We start from the raw sequence: 24,971 nt of genomic DNA, 5'->3' as shown, positions 1-24,971 counted from the left end.
TTAATTAATTCTTTCACCTTGGAACATCTGGAATAATCGATACGATTCATTTTAATTAGCCTAATCGCAATTCTTGATCGTTATCGTTACCAAACTTTTTATCAAATTTCTCGTTCGCGTTTTTCATATATTCAAATTTGCACAGGCCTGCGTATATCTCAGCGATTTATTCGCCAAATTACCTTCCACCTGACTATGTTTGTACTCTGATTCAGAGAGAAGGTGGGAAAATTCGTACGAACCCCGTTCAAGACAATCAAATTTCCTCGTATTGGCCAAGTTCGCGCGACCACCGCGGTTTTGTTTAAAAAGCGCGGCTGTTCACGCATCTGCAAAGCAAACATAACGTCGAGCGTTCGGCTCGACCACGCGCTATTTTTCCCTTCTCGTACAGCAACGATTTTCCCGCCGTTCTCCATCTCGAGTCGAGTAAGTTCATGTATTTCGAGTTTTGCTTTTATAAAACAGAGGGGAAAAGGCTAACGGAAAATAGATCGCGTATATACCAACGACTAAACTGCGAAATTTTATATGATTTTCTATTTTCATTAACACAATAAGGAAACGGAACTATAGAAAGATTTATTTCCCCAAATTTATTAAGGAAGAAAGTAGCTGCTCTGCTTCGAATATCTTTTATACTTTTATACTTTGAAATTTTCATTTATCAAGAGGATACGCTCTTTTCGAGAACAAAAGATACGATCGAAGTAAAAGTTAACGTCGACAATAAGCAAAGAATTGCGTGAAGAGATAAACGCATCGACGAACGACCGATCTCAAAGGGTTTTCTGGAATTTCCAAGGGCGAGCAACGAGCGTGTGTTTCGAGTGGTGGCAAACACGAGGCCGTTTACTCGTGCGTTACCACGTTTCTAGAATTAGAAACGTGACGGGTAAGTGGCGAGCCGAGTGTGCACGAAAAACACGAGTGCTGGTCGAAAAGAAACAGAGAGAAAAGGAATGGAAAGGGAAAAAGTAAGAGAAGTGAGAAAAAAAAATTGAAATAAAGAAAAGGAGAAAGAAAAGAAAAGGAGAGAAAGATGAAAGAAACGAAAAGAAAAGGCGTATAGAAAAAAGAAGAAAACGCAGATACCCTGGAAATGGGATTCACGATGAACGTGGCTTAAATGCGCGACATTATGCTGCAAATGCATATCAGCCACCTCCTCTCTTTGAAATCTCGCTCGAAAAAGAGTATCGCAAGCAGGGCGAAAGAAATCATCCATTTGCACGGTCCGCGTCGTGTTTTATCGTTTTATTTTTCAAGCGTTCATCGTCCTGCGGTGTTTCACGCGCCAGCCAACCTCGGTTCTCCATCTTTTTAAGTATTCGCCTTACGGGAATCTAATAAGAAGTAGTTGTTCGATGTATCAACGAAATATCAAATTGTTCAGATGGTTTAAAATTCCTTCAGGTGACTGAGAATACTTTCACGATATTTGCAACAAACTTCGTTATCTCTGTAAAATGAAATAATTCAAGACGAGTACACTTACCCTAGTTGTACCTTTGCCTCGACCCCTCCCTCTCTCTCTGAACGCACCCTCGCCTGTTTGCATGTGGTACAGATGCTGAAACAAGATGAAAACTTGAATTAGAGCAAATCACCGTGTTACATTTGCCAGCGATATTAACGACAAGAGTAAGAAACTCGGTTCGCCAATCTCGCCAACGCTATAATTTCTATGTGTTGAAAGATCTCCTATTGTTTTACGTATCGTTCCATTTCTTCCAAAGTATATCATATTTTATACGTACAGAGCCTAAACTGAGATTGACTTGTCTTTGTGAATTTTTTGGAAAAATGACACGACTTAAATAAAACCCATCTGCCTTTGATTAACGCTCAATTTTATAATTGTAGAAATTTCTGGTTAAAACGTGACTCGCTGTTGGCTAAGAAATTAAACGCGCGCGCGCGTGCGCGCGCTCTCGATCATAAATCACATTACGATTGATTTAAGTTTATAATATAAATATGCATATGTGTATACATTAAAACCGCGAGATCTCGCGTGTTCTCGGATCGTTATCGTTCCGACGATGTACTATCGTAAAATCAAGGCAACCGTATCACCTCAATTGACCTCGTTAAGTCCAATAGACGCGCCAATAAAAGTATAACCTTCCAGGGCCAGCGGTATTAGATTAGATTCCCGACGACAAAACGTTTTAGATTATTCCGGGGCGAAAGATGGTTGGAGATGGTCGCCCGCGGGCCCGATAGACGTTCGATCGGCTCGATGGGAATTAACGAGACATGACCGGAGATAATTGGAACAGGGAGATTGGTCCGCGGTTCGACGATGGTGAAAATTCATCGCCGTTTACGCCGGTGACGAGGGTAAAATCTGGTTTTCCATTTTCGTTACGTCCTCTTTCCTTGTTATCTTTGCCCTTTTTTATTTCGTTGTTTTCGTCATTTTTATCGCCAGCCATTGTTTCGTAACTTTTGTTCATCGACGTCGTTATCATTCGCCATTCGTTGCTCATTGGCTTTGCTTATCGCGTTTGTCTTTTGTTTCTTGACCTCTCACATTTGTCTATTTTTAGCTTTGCCTGCGGTTTTGTTGACAGAAGGTTAATTGGAAGGGCGATATTATTTTTTATACATAGCTATTTTCTTTCCTTGTCTTTTATACTTTTCTGGTATGTCAGGAGAAAAAATAACCAGCGAAATGGCGGATCTCGGAAGGTATTGCTGTGTCTCCTGGGAATGGTTTAGCTTCCGGTCTGAGGAAGAGCGGATACTGTTACACGATCGGTAAAATATCAAGCTAAGTGTTATTTGAAGAGCTTGTTGTTAATGCATGCTTGCAAGCAAGTAAGACGCGAATAAATGTCAGTGTAAAGATATAAAAGAGAAAGAGAAATTATAGTTCTTTCGATGTTTTTAAATTAAACGAAACGATCGATTCTTGTCGACAGCCGCTCAGTGCAGAGACCTGCGTTACCACCCGGAATGAAGAATCGCTACCTTCGAAGTACAATCGTAGATGGCGTGCGCGGTAGCTGCTGGAACTGTTACACATTTTTAGTCGACGTATCGCGGGAAAATTTCCTAACTATAAGTTTACGACAACCGAGTCCTGTGTTAATAATCAAACAAAAGATTAATGACAGAATAAGGAAATAACATAGATCAAACCATTTCTTGAGAACTATGTCTCGAGTTACTGTCGTTCCCTTTTAAGTACTGGGTAACGTACACGAAATAAAAATAGAAACATCTCGCATTCAAATACAGAAAATGGCACATAAATCGCACAAGACCGTGTTTCTACTCGTTTTCGTACCACCGTTTCCGCAAAATTGCTTAAAAATGACCAACTCTAGTGTTTAATCCCTACGATCGTTCGACTAAAATTTCTCCACTAAAATTGCTGCCAGCCCCGGCAGTAGACCTAATGAACCTACTAAAACTGGAAAACGAAATTACGTACACGCAGCTAAACCAGATACGATCTCGAAAATCATTTCCTCGGGACTACTACCATCTCGCTGGGATATCACGCGATCTTCCTCAGGTACACGCCGATTCCTCTTCAAATAGGTTCGCGATCGGAATCTTGGTGAAACCTTCCCGGATCGGTTGGCGAACGAGGGGGGAGGGGGCTCGATGGAGTAAAAGAAGGAAGGAAAAAGACAAGCGCCGTGGAGTAGGTGGGACTCGGGCCGTGGAGTAGGTGGTGGTCGGTGCTTGTAAGGTGCACACTCGAAGAGCAAGCGGATCCCCGCCGCGCGAGTGAACATCGAGGTCCGAGGCAGGCGGAAAACGTCCCCTTCGCGCGGCACACGCGTCGACGATTATGGTCTAATTCCCTTGTACGCGCATTCCCACCAACCTACCTAGCTTACCTACCAACCTACCTGGCTGCCTCGCATCACAGAACCGTCTTGGTGAGCGAACGAGGAAAAGCGTAGTTGTCGGTGCATTCGATAAGCGTACGCTCGAAAGACAGGGGTGTGTCCCCTTAATTCCATATCTCTCGTTCTCTCCCTTTCACCCTGGCTCTCTTTCCTCCCTTTCTGCCTGCCTCTCCTCTCTTCTCGTCATCTCCAGCTGAATATCTACTTTTCACCCTGTTTCTTTCTCTCTCCTTCGTAACCCCCTATCAGCCTCCTCTCTCCGTGAACCTCCCTTTCGCTCTCTTGCTCTGCCAGCTCCCTTCGATTCGTCGCTTTCTTCGCTCGCCATCCGTTTTTCCTCTTTCTCCTCTTCGCCGTCGTGCAACCGCTCCCCGCGCCTCGGCTCGTTGCACCTTCCAACCCCTCTGCTCTCTCGCGTAAATATCGCGGTTTCTCGGTAAACAGGAGAACGCAGCGGGCAAACGAGGGACACAACGCGGCGGGAGTAACGTATACGTGTAATACGTATACGTCTGTATACAGGGTGTTTCAAATGCTTTATGCCAAACTTTATCGGTACGTTGGTGCAGATATATAACGAAGTTAGAGGAACGTTAGTCACGTAAAACATAGGCGTCGTTGCTAGAGATTTTTGTGCAAATTTTACCATAAGATTACGATTTCTGCGTTTGATTTACGGTTTCGTCATGCTTTTTCCTTCCTCATGGTTTTGGTCCTCTGCTTTGTCGGTAACAGACAGTTAATGGAATGTTTTAATACGCGCGATGGTGCGATATCATGAACGATATCTCGAGAATTTTGAAGGGGAAGAGAAACAGAAATTTGGCTAATACAGGAATTTTAGAGATGCTTGTCTATGAAAAATCGAATATGTGACTTATCGTATGCTTCTCTTATGAGATTATTATTATTGTTTATATCGTATAACGTTATTCATATAGAACGATTTATAAAATATACCAACGAAATGTCAACTGACAAGTAATGTTCTTAAAATGATAGAAACGATGAAACAGACAGACATTTAAAACCAAGTAGGAAGGATAATTATGGCGATATTACGTCGATCGACCGTGTAACGAATTTTAAAACTGCTCCTCTGTAAAGAAAAAGACTTTCAATTTGCATAAACGTACGCGGTTTAATAATCCTTATATCCTTATCAACGTTGTTAACATCCGTTTATGTTGTTGAATCATACACGGGAACATAATGACAAAGTTTGCCTGTTAAATTGTGAAACACCCTGTATATGTATATAAACGCAAGGAGATGCGTGCACGCACACGGTTGCGAATATCTGCTCGTGCACGCGTGCAACGGGACGTTCCTTCGATATGTTCGTACACGGATGAGACCGCGGAACGGATGCTGGTGGAACAGAGAGGGATAGAGGAAGAAGGGTAAAAGCAATGGCAAGAGGGAATAGAGAGAGGGGTGAGACTGAAAGGGGGTGGAAAGAGTAAGGGAAGCAAGGCAAATGTCAATATCGACGATGCATCGTCAAGAGAGGACGCACTTGGGGCGGGAATGAGGGCGTAATTAATCGTCCAAGCAAAGAAATTCTCTCTTTGTCCTGTCCCCGACCCGCGTAACTACCTTCCTACCTCCTGCACTCCCCCTCCCCCGTCGCGGTGGTGGTGTCACGCGGCGAATTTTCCGCGTGCTTGGTCTTGTTTCGAATGACGTTTTAAACGCCGGATTCCTTCGAGCAATTTTTTAATATCGACGAATATGGGAAGAGAAGCTTGTTTTAGTTGAATTTCACTTGGATCATTTAATTTCATTTAATTTTGCATTGTATTACGTGAGAAATCCCATTTCATCGACGGACTGTATTAGAGTAAGTTCGAGTCGAAGACAGACGGTTCGAGCAAATGGACAATGAGAAAATACAGACGTTCGTACTGTGTGTAAACGTTTGGATCGTAATTTTCCTTTGTATCATGCTGTTGAAACGCCATTGAGATTAGGAATCTTTTATAGCGTAATTTCGAGCCAACAAGATCGCACGAAATTAAGTAAATTAATTAAATAAATAAAAAGAAAAAAATTGAATAAATTAAATAAATTTAAATGTAGAAAAATAAAAAATCGGTAGGATGATAAATAGTTGTCACAATGAGTCTTTATAAAAAAAATTCCCTGTATAAGTTTGATCGATATTTTGAGTCAAACGTAACGAGTCAAATCAGGTCTAATTTATCTACTCGCTTTCATATTACGTAATACGTTTGTCGTACATTTTTCCATGTAATTTTATGTTTACTTTTTATCAGTTTACCGATATCAGTGCTAATTTTTCCGTTTACATTTGGTAACGATTTAACGAGCCCTTTAAGAGAAGGGTCGACCCTTTGTACATTTAATCCCCTTCTTTTTTAATCGAATATTACGAAGAATAAACGATTTTATTAACCGATGTTTATCGAAGATATCCAGCAAGATCTCTCGCTTCGCTCTCTTGCCCCACGTTTCAAGTTCGGTTGGATGCTTTCTTTGGAAGTTTAACGGGATGGATGCACGAGAAAGCACGTGTTTGACAGCGTTATAATTAGCTTATTAGTCTTACGAGATGAATGCATTAGGTACTGTACCGTAATATCAGCGGAGATAAGTTGTAATTTTAATAAATCACGTCATTCTCGCGTTCTCGGTAGCGTCAACTTTCGCAATAGGAAAATATGTCTGTGAAATAATTTTCTCACTCGATTTTAATAACCTTCCGAACCAAAAGAAATTTCAAATAATTATCGATCCACTTTTCAGATCGAAGTAAGAAATTGCAATTAGTAATAATTCTTTCCTCCGAAAGCAAATAGAATGCCAATTGAATATAGAGATTCGCGCATTTCTTTCAATATTTCGAATCTATCAATCGTTTGCTAATCGTTCGTTTGCTAAAATCTATCCGATTAAAATTAATTACATCTTACAAATTTGTCATTCGTTGCCTAGAAAAATGTTTGAGTAAGAAACAATTCGTTGAAAAAGTGAAATGTTCTCAGACAGAAGGAACAGACTTAACATATTTCTTAGCGACTAATAATAAAGAAAGAATCGATGAAGGAACAAGGGTGCTTGATAATTATCTGCAGTCTAGATCAGTAATTAGAAGCACGTACCTCGCAGCCAACTGTCATCGATTTCGTGATAAGCTAATTAAAACATCTGATAAATACGTATGTTTCGTTACATCTTCACTCGACAGATGTACGACGATTCTCGATAAGAAACACGAGTCTTCGTACTTGGGTCTTTTTATTTTACAATTCTTCTTCTCGATCCTCTTGCCGAGGTTTGCTCTCTTGAAACTTGGAACAAGATGCTCCGTGGTCCAAATAATTCTCAAGGGTTGCAGCCCCGCTTCACTCTGTTTTAAGTAGAAATCTCGTCCCACGACGCAGAAAAATGAGTATATACTTTTAAGTTTCCAAACAACGAAGAAAGGGGAAGCAGCACGGTGGCAGCCGGTCCTTGTATTTGTCTAAAGTCCCAACGACGCCGAACATTTGCCCAGGAAGATGGTATTATAACCAAACACGGGCCTGTTCAGATGAAATGATTAGTGTCGGGACATCTGCTTCTGTTGACAGTAAACGTTGCGAGGAAATAGTAGTAAATTCTCAGATTCCTTTCTGTTTTAAAACGATACCGATCTTCCAATCTATGTAACATGTTTTTCTTTTGATGTGTTTCCTTCTTGCTTTTTATTCCCCTTTCTTGCCTTCTGTCGTCGTTAAAACAGTGCTTCGAGTTTCTTTAAAATTGCGATCAAATTCTCGTAGATTATATTTTATCTTGTCGTACCTCTAGAGGATTAATTACGTTGCTGGTTTCTTTATCTTCGCTTATTTTGCGTGGAAAATTATAATGTTCCGGCGTAAGTTTCTTTTTCGAAATATGTTTTGTATCTTTGTATTTCTTTATACCATCCCTTGTGCTGTGTGTTTTTTCTTTCCTTTGTACTTTCATATTCGTTTACACCGAAATGGTCATTAGCCTATTTTTATAGAAATTTAACCCTGCACAGGTAAATTGGATGGTCGATCGTGCAAGTAAAATTCCATCCTTAAATTTTTCGAATACTTGAAGAAGAATTTAGACATTAATTAAACGGAGTTTTCCAAATATTTCATCCGATTTAATAGATATTTTATTTCTCGAAATTTCGAATAGTAAAATGTTAATCCTACACGTGTATTAATAGTTATATTATATATTAATAGTCTTTAAATTTTTAAATTACCCTGTAGCATCACCGCGTAATCTAACGCATCAAGACACTTTCGCTAGAGAATTCTCTGATATTGTATCCTCAAGAGAAAGAACAAATCTCTCGTCTTTCTCCTCCACTATTTACCTTATTTCGCATTTTTACCCAATTAAACGGAATAATCTGCGAAGCAGACCGCGCGAAAAGATACAGAAAAGAAAGAGGAGTGAAATTAAAAAGGAAACGAGACAAACAAGGGAGAGCAAAATCAGACAATAACGGTGAAAACAAAAATAATCACAGAGGATGGGACGAAGGGTACAAAACGGGAGCGGAATCCCGGATTTCCGTGACTGGTCCTTCGGCTAATGAAAGAATTCGACATCGAGATCTCTCTCCGCGCGCCCCTTTGTCTGCTCTTTTCATTCTCTTCGCCGGTGCTCGCGTTCACGCGGCCGATTCTGTGAAAGTGCCGCGCGCACAGTCGAGGGTGTTCGCGATAAAAATGTTGAATGCGTCGCGACGCGTTCCCCAAAACGTTCGTTTCAATGGCATAACGTGCATATGTATATGCGTCGTGGAAACACGTTCCACGCAAAGCGACTGAAAATTCGTCCGAGAATTACGCGGCTGCTGACTTCGAAACGTCATCTCCCTTCCATGTCTCTGTACTCGCTCGTCATTGTTTCGCGACGCGGCTGAAATTTTTATCGTCATTTCGCACACACCAAGTTGTACCGATAATCTACGAGTAGAGCGCGGATTTCTATGCGAACGCGTACTTTTACAAACGCGATTAAATAATTGGTATTCGAGCGGGGATTTCCTCCATCCACTGAACGTTACAGGAATTACTATTATATTTAGAATATTTTCGATATACAGGGTGGTTGGTAACTGATGGTACAAGCGGAAAGGGGACGATTCTACGCGAAAAAAGAAGTCGAAAATGTAGAATAAAATTTTTTCTTTTTTTTTCATTTTTCCATCGAAACAACGATCTACAGTGAGATCGGTTATAACGCGATAAAGTGCACGCGTACCGAGCGAAAATTCAAAGTCGATTTTCTCGAAAACAAAGCCTCAAACGAAAAATTTTTATTCTATATCTTCGACTTCTTTTTTCGCGTAGAATCACCCCCTTTCCGCTTGTACCACCAGTTACCAACCACCCTGTATTCGCGTATTACGCGTATTCTACGCGTTTCTGCACTTTCAAATCTACCATAGATACATAAAGATAAATGTCGTTTATTTAGGAGAAATTTCTTGGAACGTGTGAAGCTTTCTTGAGTATTCTGCCAGCAAATATTTATACTAACCCATCTTCTATTAATTTAATTAAAAAAATCTCACAAACGTTCTTTTCCGTTGCTTCTTAGTTATAAATTTTGGTATTGCATCGCGTGAAAATTCAATTTCTTCAAGACAGGTTGCCAACGACTAACGATAAGATAATTTACAATCGTTGCTATCGACTCATCAAATTAAGTTTGTAAATAGGAAGGAAACATTTCATATGCACGAACCTAGGCGGTTAATATTCCCATAAATTATCTATATGCTGGCTTGGAACGTAATGGAAAACGGAAGCACGGGATGGAAATGAACGAGAAAAAAGATTGTCGAAATTCCCGCGATAGTTAAAAACGTCCGCTTTCTCGGTCAGCTGACTTTAATTTCGTCAAAGCGTATCCAGCGGGCGACAGATGGTCGGCGCGCCGTTCGAAAGAGCCGTTGCACCCATTAGAAGTGCGACGGTTAAAAATGGTAGGTACGTCCGAAGGACAGGTTATCGAGCGTACCATGTGCACTCTTCGCCTGCAACCGCGTGTGCATTCTCTCTTTCTGTTTCCCGGCGCACTTTCGCGCGGATGCCACTGATAGTTTCTCGACACGATGATCCGCGTTTTAGCCTTTTCTCTTTCGTGCATTTATCTTCTTGTAAATTGCTTTTCTTTCCCCTTTTATATCGCGCAATTGGAAATTTTAGCGTGAGATTGTGTGCGAATGGTGAAGCAGAATTTTTCTTTAATTAGTCGAATTAATCACGATCGATTCTTATGGAAAATTAATATAAGTAACAGCTGGTTAATTACAACAAGTTTTGCGTTTCGAACATCGTTTCACCTACTTATTCATTGCGTGTATGTATTATTTATGTAACTCTACTGATACAACTAGTGCATTTTAGCTTGCGTATGTTATAACAAAATGATTTGGATGGTCGGAACGTGTTCCATGAAATGGATGACGTATTCGAACAAAGATTATCAATTTTAAGGTAGAAATATTTCTTATGAAAAATAAATCCAATTCAGGGATGGATTGCTGTGTTTTAGTAGCAGCGTATGTTTTAAGTTCTTATGGCACTTGTGTTGTTTTCAACGCTGTCGTGTTTTTTCACTATCTTTGATTAAATTAATTTTTAAATAAAAAATTTTCCCATATTGAATAAATCTAAATAAATAAATTGAATAAATAAATCTTACTAAACAATAAGACATTAAAATTATAAATAAATATTTACATCAACTAATTAATCTTATTAACAAAAAAATTTCACTTACTATATTTAAAGATAAAGGAGCACCAGAATTATAAATACATATTAAAAATCATATTATTGTTATAGAAGGTATTAAATTTATTAAACCTTTATTAATAAAAATAATTCGTGTTCTAGTTTGTTTATAAATTATATTAACTAAATAAAATAATCCAGAAGAAACTAAACCATGAGAAATTATTATTATTAACCTTCCTAAAATTCCAACTTTTTTACTTACTAACAAACCCAAAGATATAATTCCCATATGAACAACTGAAGACAAAGCAATAATCAATTTTATGTCAAACTGAAATAAACAAATATATTTAGTTAGATAGTTTCGAATGCAATAATGTTCTACTTTTTTACTCAAATGCGATCCATTCTTATTCTTATTTATTTTTTATGCAATTCTTACATATTTTTACACACTTTCAATACAATCGGCTTCTGCCGTTTCGAAATAATTTTCATTGAAATGTGAAATTGAACCGATGGGGTTAAATTCTGTTCCGATCTTCCAATTTCTCAAGGATTTAAATGAAACGTTGCGATTGTATTACGATAACTTTTTCTCCGCGGAATCGATTTGAATTCGCGGCAGTTTAAATCGGCATGGCCCGCAATAAACACGGAATATTGATCGCGGTAAATACGAAATACGCGGAAATGCGAGGACGTAAGCGAACACGCGAGCAGTTGCTATGGAATTGTTACTTCACTTTCTTACTTCGAATGCGTTTTACCTGCGACTATTCGCTTCCCAAAAAAATATCCATATCCACATAAAAAGATCCACATCTCACAATACATCGTACAAAAATGCTTCCTATTGATCTAAACGAAAATACCAACGCCATTGGTGAAAAGTTTCGGACCATCGCCAATAATTAAATTAAATTATATTATAACTCGACAATGAAATTGTAACTTTAAAATTAAAAAGAAAAATCAGCTTCGAGTACGGCTCCCTCAGACAATCGAGAAATATATCCGAATTGCTATCGATATTTTCAAATGCAAAGAGATAAACGAAATGATTAGGTTGTCCGAAAAGTGTCTTTCTTTCACAGACACGTCTTTTACAACGACGCATCTTTATACAAACATGAAACCTAATCTGTCGAACGTTGTAATCTTTATTTTGAGAGAACAAAATGGATCATACGTAATTCGATAAAATATAATATAAAACGAAAAATGTGGTGCAACCATTATTTTCTTATAAAACAAAAGAAACTTTTCGGACGACCTAATACTATCGGCCTTCGGCGTGAGACGCACAAAATATCTTCCGGATTAACTTATACACGTAAGTAATATAAGTTAAGGACAAGATATATATATAAAACACTATTGGATCATCGAATTCAGTTCCCCGATAGATCGAGAGGGCTGCGCGAAACGTAATAATCGGATGGGAAACATGGCCAATGGGGAATCCCGTTTTCTCCGAGGAGACTTAAGCCGATCGGCCATTTCGTTGGAATCGAAACGCTTGGCCCTGAGTAAAGAAATAATAATAATCTGCAATTACTTCCGCGTCGCCGGTCGAAATCGATGACTTTCGAGGGCGCAACGTGCGTGCGCCATCATGGGGTGGTGGCGGAGGAATTAAAGACTACGCGTGTAAGTTCGATGGAAACGATTGTGTAAGAAAATTGAACGACGGTGAGGGAGGATTTTTCTTTCGGTTTCCTTACGTGTGGTTAGTTTGACGAAGATGAATGAAAAGGGACGTGAAAGTGAGAAAAGCTATAGACAGTGAAGATGAGGTGGTTGGGCGAGTTTTGAACGTATAGTGACGTGAGAGAGTAATACTGAATGGAAGATTGATAAATTATAATTTTGTTTATTAATGGATTCTGGCTTGTACTCCAATTAACATTTATAGACGTGTATGCTATTTTTTTTACAAAACGTATATAAAATTTTATATTGGAATAGAATTCTCGTTTATATACGTGCAGTCAATATTCTGCTATTACAGTTGGATTTTTTGACGGACTTATAAACAAGAATCCTGCTGCAAGAAATAAATCTAACATACATTTTGTAGAAAAATAATTTCACGTCTAAATTCATTAAAATACTATCAATATAATTATTTGTGGATTCTGGCTTATACTGCAATTAACATTTATAGACGTGTATGCTATTTTTTTTACAAAACGTATATAAAAGTTCATATTGGAATAGAATTCTCGTTTATATACGTACAGTCAAAACTCTGATATTACAGTTGGATTTTTTGACGGACTTATAAACAAGAATCCTGCTGCAAGAAATAAATCTCACATACATTTTGTAGAAAAATAATTTCACGTCTAAATTCATTAAAATACTATCAATATAATTATTTGTGGATTCTGGCTTATACTGCAATTAACATTTATAGACGTGGACGCTATTTTTTTTTACAAAACGTATATAAAATTTTATATTGGAATAGAATTCTCGTTTATATACGTATAGTCAAAACTCTGCTATTACAGTTGGATTTTTTGACGGACTTATAAACAAGAATCCTGCTGCAAGAAATAAATCTCACATACATTTTGTAGAAAAATAATTTCACGTCTAAATCCATTAAAATACTATCAGTATCATATATAATTCATACTCGAAAGGATCTCTTAGAAATCTGACGTCTGATTTAGAATTTCTATCGAAAACGTGGTAATTACGGTGGCGTAAAAATATTTCTCTCGCAGTTGTAATTATATCAAGGTGTTTCGCTGGCAGCTCCGTTGGATATTTCCAACAAACGCACGTCAATATACCGATATTGTAATTTGATTACAGTTTAAATAAGATAACGCGTTTCAGATGAATTTTAAACAGCTTTGAAAAATAAGTATATAGGCTGCGTAACGTGTTCAGCGGCTTTAACGAGTTGCAACTACATCGTGGCACGCCAATTGCAGCTATGTTGTTGTGGAGCCAGTCCGTGTGAACGCATCGTAAATGCGTCGCAAAGCAGCAGTTGCAGTTAGAGCACGATCAATTCGACGCCGTGCCACAGGGTTGCAGCTGCATCATAAACGCTGTTGTTGCAATTCGACAACGATCTTTACTTCCGCAACAATCTAAGTGTATCCGCGTTGTACAATTTCAATTAACTCTTTGTCCAATTTAATTATTCGAAGCCTTTCGATAGGGACGATGTACAGAATTATTAGAAATAAGTTTAGACACGAAGAAACCACCTTCACACGATCCAAGCTAACATTTCGACATTTTTATAGAAATTCTTATTATCGTAGAATCCATCGATTCTACGTATTTGAAAATTATCCAAATAATACTAAAAACTCTTTTATTCGCAACTCACCCTTTCGAAAGAGTTAAAAATTTAAATGCATACTCGTTAATTATGAATTAGAAGAACAAAATGAAACTACATTTTTTCTGAAGACACTTACGATATATCCTCTAATAAACAATTTGCATAGGAATTCTTGAAACACCAGAGATCCATAGTTACAAAAAATTGTACATATTTAAAGATTATGCTAAAATATTCTTTATTCGCAAACTATCCTTTTAAACGATACAAAGTGAAATATGACCCACGTCCAGGTGTATAAACGTTCCCGGGAATAATCTATAACGTAACGGACCTTAATAACGATATTTGATGAAAAATCCACGGAGAAAGTAATGTTTCGCGGTTGGTTTTCCACGAAAGGATCGTTCCCCGGTGCGCTTTGCATGCGCGGATCGTGTGGACGCGCATCACGTCAACGGTAACGGCTTTAATAATTATTTTTACAACGTTTCCGAGTATACGGCGACCTTAGGTCCGTCTCGCTTGGCCGGTTTGCAGCTGCCTTTCTATACAACCCCGTGACACCGTGTACTAGGGTGCCCCATACACGAACCGGCGCAGCACGCCGATTCACGCACTAAGAGCCTGAAATTGCAGCTATGTTCTCGAGACAGGCAGGATATACCATTTTTCCAACAAACTTTTATCTTTCTCTTTCAATAAAATTTTACCTTTTCTCTCTTTACACTTTCTCTTTTATTCATTTACTCGAAACTTTCACTTGATCGAAGTTTACACGCTGTTCTTCTTTCCCCTTTCATCCTGTAATACGTTTATCGCTTGTCGTTTTGATAAATTTCTTAATATATTGCGTATGCTGTCGCGAGCATACAAGTTTGTAGTTTTTCGTCATTTCCAAGGAATCGACGCGTTAAATCGAATCGATACTGTTGCGAATGTAACGTAATACGAAACAGACGAGGAAGCCGAACAACACGACTACGACGTAAAGAAGAAACACGTTGTTCGTATAAGGATCAATCAGGGATAATTTCCAATCGGAAATCTCCTAAATCGCTGTTGTATAAATCGAAACGTTCGTAGCTTTTCTCTCCACCGATCATCTCTTTCTCTCTCTCTCTCTCTGTTTTTTCTCTTCTACCTTCTTTTTTCTTCAGCCTCAAACTGTAACGCACGAATTTTAACAATTTCCATTTCCAATTTTTCCATATTATAGCCATATCATCGAACAAACTCAACTAAAGCGTTATCGATCCAAAGCTTATCATTGGCAGAGGGAAAAGCAAGAAGATTCGCAGAAGATCTTCTTTCCACGTGAACGAAGTTTCTTCTATTTGGTCTTCTCCTTGTACAGGGATGGTTTGCATAAATTTCCATGGAACTCGAAGACATCATCAGGGATCGATTGACATCTGGTAGGAATCTGCTAGGTTTGGGGTTAGATCGCGCGGTTATCGCGTTCAATCTGTGGTTTTCAACGAATCGCTTGGTAATTCAGCGAAATACTGCGAGGCTAGGGGAGCCGTCAAGTTGAAAAGGTTCTGTCTGTTTACGGAGTGGATTAATAAGCGGTCGGATATGTAACAAGCCCTCCTCGACCTTCCAACCTTGTTCATGGGAAAACGAGCGGCCCAGATAGCTGCCCATTGTAGGCAACTCCTGAGAAAACTGAACTGGTTGTAAGAGCTCATAGAAATATGATTAACAAAGCGGAGGAGAAAATTGCCACCAGCTTTATGACGTTTCTGTTCAGTTTGAATCGAGGGAAACCTGGTCGAATGGATTCGATGGATAGCAATATATTTTATCGGACACGGTGCTGAATATTACTAATATTATTAAATATTATTGTGGCGAACAAAATTCTATACAACGTATTCTTATGCAATTTATTTCATTTGTTACATAGCGTTATGTAATTGAAACATTGACTAATAACGAATAACAACAACTATAATATATTCCTCTATCCCTTTCTCGAAATTTTTTCTCATGTAACTTTCTATACTGTCAAAGAGCCGAGAAATTAAGATACGTCGCTCCTTAATACCTTTGCTATATCCCTCGTTGCTTCTATTTTTCAAACACCAACTAACTTTCACTCTGCACCGACCATAAAATCGGTATGGTAACGGTACCGACAACGAGTCAATTTTGCAAAAAATTGACTTCTGGTTCCTCTTGTACGATAATTTACTAACTAATAATACTAGTTAGTAAGGATAGACAAGCGACGATTAGTAGATTCCAGACTTCTTTTACGACCTTACGCCGATTTTACGCCTTTCTTTTATGTTTCTTTGCGATTTTTGTAAAATTTCATTTGCTTTATTACGGGCCGATATTTCTATCAATTAAATAAGAAAGCTAACTGGTGCAATTAATTTGTAACTTTCATTTTACAGAATTTCACTATCATAGGTACTAGTTTAACTGTGCAGAAATTTCCGATACTCTTCTTCGACTACGATGATGATTGGTTTTCATCTTCTATTCTACTGTAATATCTAATCTAATATAAAAAAACAATCCTTTCACGAATCGATTCTTATTTTTCCGGCTTGATCACGTTTCATCCCGAATATGGATGATACAACGATATAATTCACGCGGTTTGGTCTTCTATCTTGATTTCCAGCAACTTACGCGCCATTTTTACGCTGTTGGGTGGAAACGACGCGACGGAAGCATCGCGCGACGCTGCGCTCCGAGCAGGTGTAACTGATGGATGTAACGTGCTTTTAAAACAGCAGGGGAATACTTAATACGTGTTTTTCTGCACCAGGTATTATAGCAAAGCACGTATCCATCGTCTGTGTAATTTCTTTATTCGAATGATCGTTCGGAACGCTTCTGGCAGAGAGAAAGCAATAAGTACTCTTGAGAATTAGAATAATACTCTTCATTTGCATGGTATCGATGGTCGAAGATTATCGTCCGTGGGAGAAAGAAATTATTAAATAATGAATTTTCTTCTAGTTTTGTAGAATCGTTTCAAGTTATCGCAATCTTAAAGTACGCGGACTATCAGAGAATGGTGTTAGGTTGTCCGTCAAGTGTCTTTCTTTCGCAAACGTGTTTTTTACAACAATGCATCTTCATACAAACGTCTGAACCATGTCTGTGAAATGTCGCGGTGTTTATCTCAACAGAACAAAATGGATCGTACGTAATTCGGCAAAATAATATAAATTAAAACACTTTTCGGACAACCTAATACAAACGCTCGTGAAAGAGATGGTCTTCTCCAGATTCTGTTTTTGCAACACTATATTACATGTTGTATTATGTGCACTCTACTTTTTGATTAGAAGCTTAACGCGTTATTTGGTTAATGATTAAACACACAATTTTCGAGGAATATTTGCAAAAAATGATGAATGTTTGGCTTTGAAATATTCAATTGGAGTATAGGTTGCGCAACGGGGATGCGAAGAAAAAGCAGGGGTAAATTCAAAGGGTTATTTATTACCGCACGATAAATAGCGTTTATTACGAAATTCCTTTGGTTACTGCAGCATTTTCCTTTTCATTACAATTTTACGTAATATCACCGTTCTCATTAGGAATTTACGTAACCCTGCCGATCGATATATTTCATTCATCTAATTTTAAACGCTCTGCAACAACCTTCACCCAATCTATTATTGCCTCAACTTCGAACTACTCGTCGTCGTTATCCCCCTCGTTTCCATCTTTCGATAAAAAACATCCCAATCTGCGTGTACCGCCTCTTCAAATTTTATAAAACATTTTCTTCCTCGACATGTCTCAAATTTCTAATAGTAAGTGCCTTCATATCGTTAGTAACAACCAAGTATGTGTCTAATCGATTCTTCTTGGAAAATTAATATTTCCCAATAACTTTTAAAATGGATGGTAATTTTTTAAGAAGCAGCTGCAAGCGATAAAATATTTCAATGTAAACTTGAACTAAAGAGAAAATAAGATTGTAGTAATCATATTTGTGAAGGCTAAATTTAAATTTATTCGATTCGAATATGATATCGATACTAAATTTCTTTCGTTCGCTTCTACTCTTCTATTCTGAATAGAGTGCACTCCAAGTCGAAACTCCTAATGAGATAAAAAACCACGTTTTCCAAATTAATTGTTTCAATTAATAATATTCGCTACATAGAATTTCTTTCTATCCTCTATCGTTAAATATTTTAGACTTATCTTCTAACAGTAGAACTATCGACGATTAACGTATAATACTGATACGAACCAAAGAAATTAGAATGCAGTTGCAATCCGACATTCACCGCAAAACAAAAAACAATTTTCTATATAAACATGTAGCAAAAGATCATTTAATTCTGCAAACGACATTTAATTCGAAAAACGACAAATTGTCTATTCTCAAACTCTACTTACATGATATACTACGAAACATAGCATGCGCGAGCCAACACCACGAACGCCCCTAATGTTCTCCGATTGTGAGACGCGCTAAACTGTTAAAACATTAACACGATGGTGCCTCGCTAACCTAGCCATCACCACTCCAGTCACCCTCCAATCAACGCTTTACCACCTTTCCGATTAGCCCCCTCAGACTACCCTTATCCGCTACAACACGCCACACCACCAAGAAGCTTCTATCGAAGTCGCTGCTTGCGCCTATACACCTATAAAGTTCTATGTACGTCCATAGATGAAAACACGTGGACAGTCCACGTGGTCATGTTATTGTTTCTCGGCGGTGTTTCTCTGTTGGGCCAGGAACGGCCGAGGGTATGGGTACGGAGGGTCAGGCACCCCAGAGTCGACCCTCCAGGAGGGATTTCATTCATGATCCCGAAACCCACCCCCGAGTGAGTGTGTCCCGAGTTTCTCTAAGGGCTGTGAGGGCAAGCGATACATTACCAGCACAGAAAAGGGTAGCCGTTGACTTCCTCCCTCCCTCTCTCTCTCTCTCTCTTTCTTCGTGTTTCTCCTGTTGGACTAACTCGTAGTCGCAAGCCACGAGGCACATGACATCTGGAGTAAGAGATGCTGACGGGGGAGACTTCGTATTTGGCCATTTGATATCTTAATACCGGAGGGATGACACGGAAACATAGAAAGCGAGAGAGAGATAGGTTGAGGATAAAGGGAAATGGGAGAGAGGAGAAGAGAGTATCAAGGACAACGCCCTCACGTTGCATTCTACTTAACGCCGATGTTCTGCCACCGAGCCAGACCTAGGTCAGTTACCGTCCCTTCTGCCTCGATTTCGGGATATCCCTTTCGTTTCTGTCCCTCGTTCTTGGATCGCGTTGCCCCGATGATACCCGGCTTTGGAAACGATAAGGTGCGGTACAACGTGTACGGCGTGTCATTTTGGGCCATCGAACCCCATTCGGGTTTCCCTTTTCGCCTATGCAGGTGTTTGAGTTTAGGTCTAGCGGAAAGAGAAAGAGAGAGAGAGAGGAAAAGATGCAGACAGACAGAGAGTTTGTAGGGTGTAGAAGTGGGTTTTTTTAGGTGCCAGTTACTTTAACAATTAGGTAGTTGATTCGTTACTTTATGATTTTTTTCATAGCTAGTTAGGTAAGCATTTCAATGCTACGAGTTAACATCGTGACAGTGAGACTTTACGTATAATTATAGGTAAAAATTGACGTGATTAGAGAAAACATTAAGTACATAGTTTCTGTAAGGAGACATTCTTTGAAAATCATAAGATTATGCGAAGCTTTAATAGGCGATCTCAGCGACTGATTTCATTTTGTTGGAACTTGTAATGTCTTTACTGAGGAAGGCTCGCAATCAATACGATATTCCATTTGAAAGAACGAATTTCAAATCTTCTTACGTCAGAAAACACTTTGGTCAAAAATCTACGAAGAAATCTATTTGAAGGGAATTATCATTGATATCTGATATTCACTTTTATTCACTATTATTATTGATATTCACTTTATATTAGAATTAATTGGCTCGAATTAATCTTTGCCCAGGAATACGTAATCGCGTTTTCTTTGAATCACAAACCTACATCAAATTCTCTAATACTACACTGCTGTATCCACTGTATCACTCACAACTTAAACATTTCAACATCCGAATCTTACATCGTACCCATCGTAAAAAGAAAACGAGACGCTTAAACCAACCACTGAGAAACAATCTACAGGTGCAAACGACACGTGTGTCTATCTCATTTCTCGAAAAAAAAAACCACTTACATTCGCTGAATTCCTATTGGAGTTGTCGAAATAGAATATCTTTAAAGGTACCACGGACGGTCGATTTGCTTTGGTCTTATGACCCTGATATCGGAAATAGGATGGATTTCTCTGACACAGAGAGTGAAAGAGAGAGAAAGAGAGAGAAAGAGAGACAGTCGTGTCCCCGACCCTGCCAACAATCGTAACACCACCCTTGTAACCGCCCGTTTCCATTCGGAGAGAGGGCCTTTCCACAATCGAGGGTTCTACTTTATCACAGTTTCGTTCTCCCGCCCCTTTTCATCGTGCCTCATCCTCTCCTTTTTTCTCTCTTTCCATCACCCTCGTTTCTTTTTGCCGAAGGTGTAGGCAAATCTGCGGATCCCATGCGAGACACGCACCGACTCAAACTCAAAGGGAAAGGGAAGTGTTTCAACCTCGAGCGTGTGTTTTTTTTATCTTAAATCGGCGAATCGAGATTCGTAATCGGGATAAGCGACGTTCGTGTGAGAAAGAAGATATTAAAGCGATGGGGACGAATTATCGTTGCAGTCGTGTCTGTATACCTGTTAACTCTCATCCATTCCATTTCTTCTCCTTCTCGAAGTATGTAACTTTTTATGCCTTGTCATCGATGCAATGCTACTTCAATTTGTAGATACGTTCATCGATAAATGAAATAAGATTTCTTTTTATTTAAACGTCCCACTGTTTGGATCGTTGATTCTATAAGGGATGTTCTTACGTTTATTTGAATTTTCAGTTGATCTTTTTAAAGTTATAGGCAAATAACCTGTGTGTAAGAAGACAAGCGAGAATATCGTGCGAATTTACTAATAATGTCGCAGAGTATTTGTAAGAAGAAGGATCCGAAGAAGTTGTGTAAAAATTATTTTTTAATAGTTCTGGTAATTAAGATTGCATAACGATCAAAATTCCCTGTGCAATGAATAATGTATGGAATTCAGAATGAAGGTTGCAACGAAGAAATTTAAACGCGTCTTTTGCATATTACCGTAACTGAAAACAGTTCCTTTTATTACAAGATCGATATCACACTGTGTTAAACATTCAGAACATTCGGCAACAAATAAAGAAGAAAAAGATAGTCGGATCATACACGATCATCTGATCGTTAACGCAGTAGCGAAACAATCGACAAACCCATCAAACCGAACAACAGTCTGCATGATTGCGATCACTCAATAATGAACACCATACGCAACAATCGCCATTGATCGACAATGTAGCAAAAAGCGATTCTAATCAAGAGGATCGAGTCGACATCGTTCTTCAGCATGAAAGTTCGTGGTCTATGGCCTTTAACGTAGGTACCATCGGTTGACATTGTTTCAGCGGAACAATGATCCGTCATCAGAATGCGAGACATCGTTGAAAAGGATCCCTTAGGGCACCGTAAATCAGCTCTATTTCAGGTCAGAGTAGCGGTACCGTCGGCAAAAAAATATCATCGAACCAATGAAATTCGAGTCAACGGGACCATGGGTGCTTAACTTTCTCGACTTTTCTTTTCTTTTTTCCTTAACAGGCAGCTTTCGATACTTGGAAAAAATTGTTCCACAGAAAAGAGAAATGCTTGGAAGTTAACGGAAACTTGGTTGCGAATTTCGAATTTTTATTCTTTCAATTTGATATCTGTTCCCTTCTTACTTTCATATTTTTCTCTATTGAAGCGTTAGAGATTTGAAAAACATTCTACAGTTTTATTTTACATTTACATTCACGGTTACATTTTACCTTTCTATATTTTTTAACAGGTATCCTTTCTTCCCTTAATTTGATCAACTTTCTTTTGAAGCATTGGAGGTTTGATAGACAATTTGAGGTTTCCACTGTCCCATTTCTTTAAGTAGATGTATTTTCTTCTTTTAACTCAGTGGGTCCTCTTTTGAAGCGACGAATATCTGGCGAAGAATATTGGGATTTTTACTTTTTCCTCTTTATACATAGTTATCTATTTTGTAATTTGTTAAGATTTTACCTGAAGATATCAGAGACTCGAAAAGGAAATGAATTTATTTCCAGGTTTGTTATCGAGAATGAATGATGATAACGGATTTTTAATGGGTTTTGATTTGATCAGAGTAAACAGCAGGAGGAAATGGAACGCGGAAACGTCCAATGCCGGACCGGTACACCCAAACAGCCTTCGCTCTAGGGTCAAGGTTTCATCTCTCAGACGTAATATCGCCATCTCACCCACCCTCCAGAGGTCAATACACGGCCATTGTCCGGTGACGTCGACTATTGAAGCCAAGTGTGACGTTCGAGATCGATATGTCGTCGCTTCGATGGTTTTCTTTTGGACAAATCTGCTTTCTGTACATATATTTCTGGAAATATATGAACGACACTGCACAGAAAGCAGCACGAAGATATTAATCTAATATCAAAAGTCGTTAGCCGTAGTGTGACTAAAAGAGAGAAAAATATAATTGTAACGATGCTTCAAACCTAATAATTTAACAAATATTCAAAAATACCAAAGAGGAGGCAAAAATAAGTTTCTACGAATTCTTTTCTATCCGAACACTTTCAACCAGTGCAAACGACTCTCAACCAGGACCAGATAATTAGAACTTGCAAAACAGATCTTACTATAACGAAAGTTTTCCAATATTTTCCTTCTAGAAGGTTGGTAAATCTCAACTTTCCACCACCATCTATCAAACGTCTACTAAAAGCGATGAAAAACTATAAAACGGAGCGAATGTTCGATAAAAATCGGTCGCTCGTCTCTCGCGAGTAAGCGAGGCGCAATTTTTTCAACGACGTTGTCAGCAATCGAACCAATGAACGAACGTACACACACGAACGAATCCAACGTGTCCGACACACGCTGAACGATCCAACGATGTGTCTCTTTCTCATTTTCTCCTGATAGGTCGGTCTCTCTCCGTGGCGACATTAACTGTCTACTTCCTAACTTAATCCGTAACTTCCGACGCCGCGGCAATCTGACATCCTTTTTATTTTCATTGGCTCGCTCTCGGGCCCGTTGTTGGCGAGGGTCTCGTTCCCAGGATTTTTCTATCCACGATCGCAGCCGAGCTGGCTCGGACCAAACTACCGGCCATCCTCGCTCCAACGTAATCAATTTATATCGTTGCGTTACATGCTCAGCTCTCTCTCTCTCTCTCTCTCTCACTCACTCTTTCTCTCTTTCTGTCTCTTTCTCCGCTTGACTTCATCCTCGTTTGACGTCGTTTGATCGCGACGAGCGAAAAATAGAGAGTACGAGAGAGCAAGAGATGGCGTAACGTTGAATTGCCGGCGAGAAGAACAGAGATGGAAAGGGATTGTTAGAAAGAGAGATGTTGGAATGCCGTCGACGCTGTCACACTTCCGTTCTCCGTGTTATAGATTCATAAAAGTAACGATGATTACACGCGAGCTGCGCCGCCCATTGTATCTGATCGTTCCGATTCAACGCCGCCCGAAAACACAGCGAAAAAGAGAACCTTTTCCTTGATCAATCGAGAGCCGAAGAACTTCAGAAGTGGATTTGGGGATTGTCCAGAGTGATCGGACAGCGTTGGTGTTTCAGGAGGATCAACGATCTTGGGATTTAGTTGATTGGAGTTGGTCGTGGATCGGAGTTTGGAGATGTTTCTCCAGCTTCCTCTTGTGTCTTTTTATATCGTACGTTATATACTATACACTCTTCTTTTACACTTTTCTTTCACGTTTTAATGGATTTTCGCATTAACTGCACACACGTGCGTTGTTATTACGAACGATAATCACACTTGCAGATTGTACACGCTGCTGACAAAAAATATAGGATTCTGATCTCACTCGAGTGGAAAAAATAAAAATACAAATAAAATGGATTTCATGAATTAGAAGAACGTAAAAGTTTTTCGAAATTATCAATAGTCCACGTATCGATCATAAAAATCGGGCAATCGCGAAAGTCATCGTGCAATTCCATAAAATAATACTATAAATGACGCGATAAAGGCTAAACTGTTCAACGAAACAACAATTTTCGTGAGCGTATAGTCGTAAAAACGCAAAACCCTGTAAATGTAACATAAAGGCTATCCATAAAGATTTCCTCAACACGAAAACATGATCACAAAAATGAAAGAACGACTACGAGGATGTTGATTCGTACTTCATTTCTCGTTCTTTACGAAATGAATCACACCCTCGAGGGAACGGTATACGAGCACGTCGACGCTTTCTTATCTGTCGAGGATGGAGCAGCCGCCTTTGATCCTCAATAAGCAGGGAGAGAGCGATACTTCCTGGTCGATCCTCTTCGAGGATCTGGTTTTGCTACCAGAGCCTGAACGAAGTAATAGTCGCGTTCGTGACATCATCTCGTAACACCGTTTTCATCCTTTAATTTATCGGTTTGCACTGGCTGATAAGAATTCACCTGCACGGTCAGGTTGGTTTCTGCACGCTCCGGAAATAAACCACAACTTTCCTGAAGCAAAACGAAACGAAGCAAAACGGCTGTTTTTTAAAACCTGACCCAATTCTTCCGTTCTTGTCATTTACGCACAATTAATCGTTTTTTTAACGTTTCTCGAATTCCTCCGTTTTGGCAATTTATTTTCATATTAAGATTGGTCTCTTGCCGATATAAGAAATTTTAGAAAGCTTGACATGTATTTGATAGAAATGATGTATTTGATAGAAGCATTGGACCGTGTAGAATTATCGTTTAGTTTAAAAATCTAAGTTTCTTTAAATTTGTTCTTGTTAGAAAATCCGAACTCTTCTCGATATCTCAGTTTTCAGACTCGAATTCCTCTCGATCTCTCCGTTCCAAAATTTCCATTTCACCGAATTTTTCTTTTCCCTGTTTATGTCGTTCTACGATTTCAATCTTTGGGAATTAAACAAT

The 24,971-nt window shown here is 38.9% G+C and overlaps 1 protein-coding gene and 1 long non-coding RNA gene across 6 annotated transcripts in view; one reads left to right on the top strand and one right to left on the bottom strand.

Annotated features, from left to right (window-relative positions):
- LOC117232268 (DNA N6-methyl adenine demethylase) overlaps nt 1–24,971 on the bottom strand; it is a 146,246-nt gene that overhangs the window by 66,894 nt on the left and 54,381 nt on the right. For all 5 annotated transcript variants that reach the window (XM_033491544.1, XM_033491548.1, XM_033491543.1 and 2 more), the window contains one exon: nt 1,499–1,573. In XM_033491544.1, the coding sequence (XP_033347435.1) occupies nt 1,499–1,573 (75 nt within the window). The remainder of the gene's footprint in view (nt 1–1,498; nt 1,574–24,971) is intronic.
- On the top strand, nt 2,156–3,143 carry LOC117232270. Its single transcript, XR_004493099.1, has 3 exons — nt 2,156–2,346; nt 2,661–2,766; nt 2,931–3,143. It is a non-coding gene; the product is annotated as an uncharacterized LOC117232270 (long non-coding RNA).

This window comes from Bombus vosnesenskii, unplaced genomic scaffold (assembly GCF_011952255.1).
Source record: "Bombus vosnesenskii isolate JDL3184/JDL3185 unplaced genomic scaffold, Bvos_JDL3184-5_v1.1 scf7180000013285, whole genome shotgun sequence".
NCBI classification, from domain to species: Eukaryota; Metazoa; Arthropoda; class Insecta; order Hymenoptera; family Apidae; genus Bombus; species Bombus vosnesenskii.
This window is presented reverse-complemented; position numbering and strand designations above follow the sequence as displayed.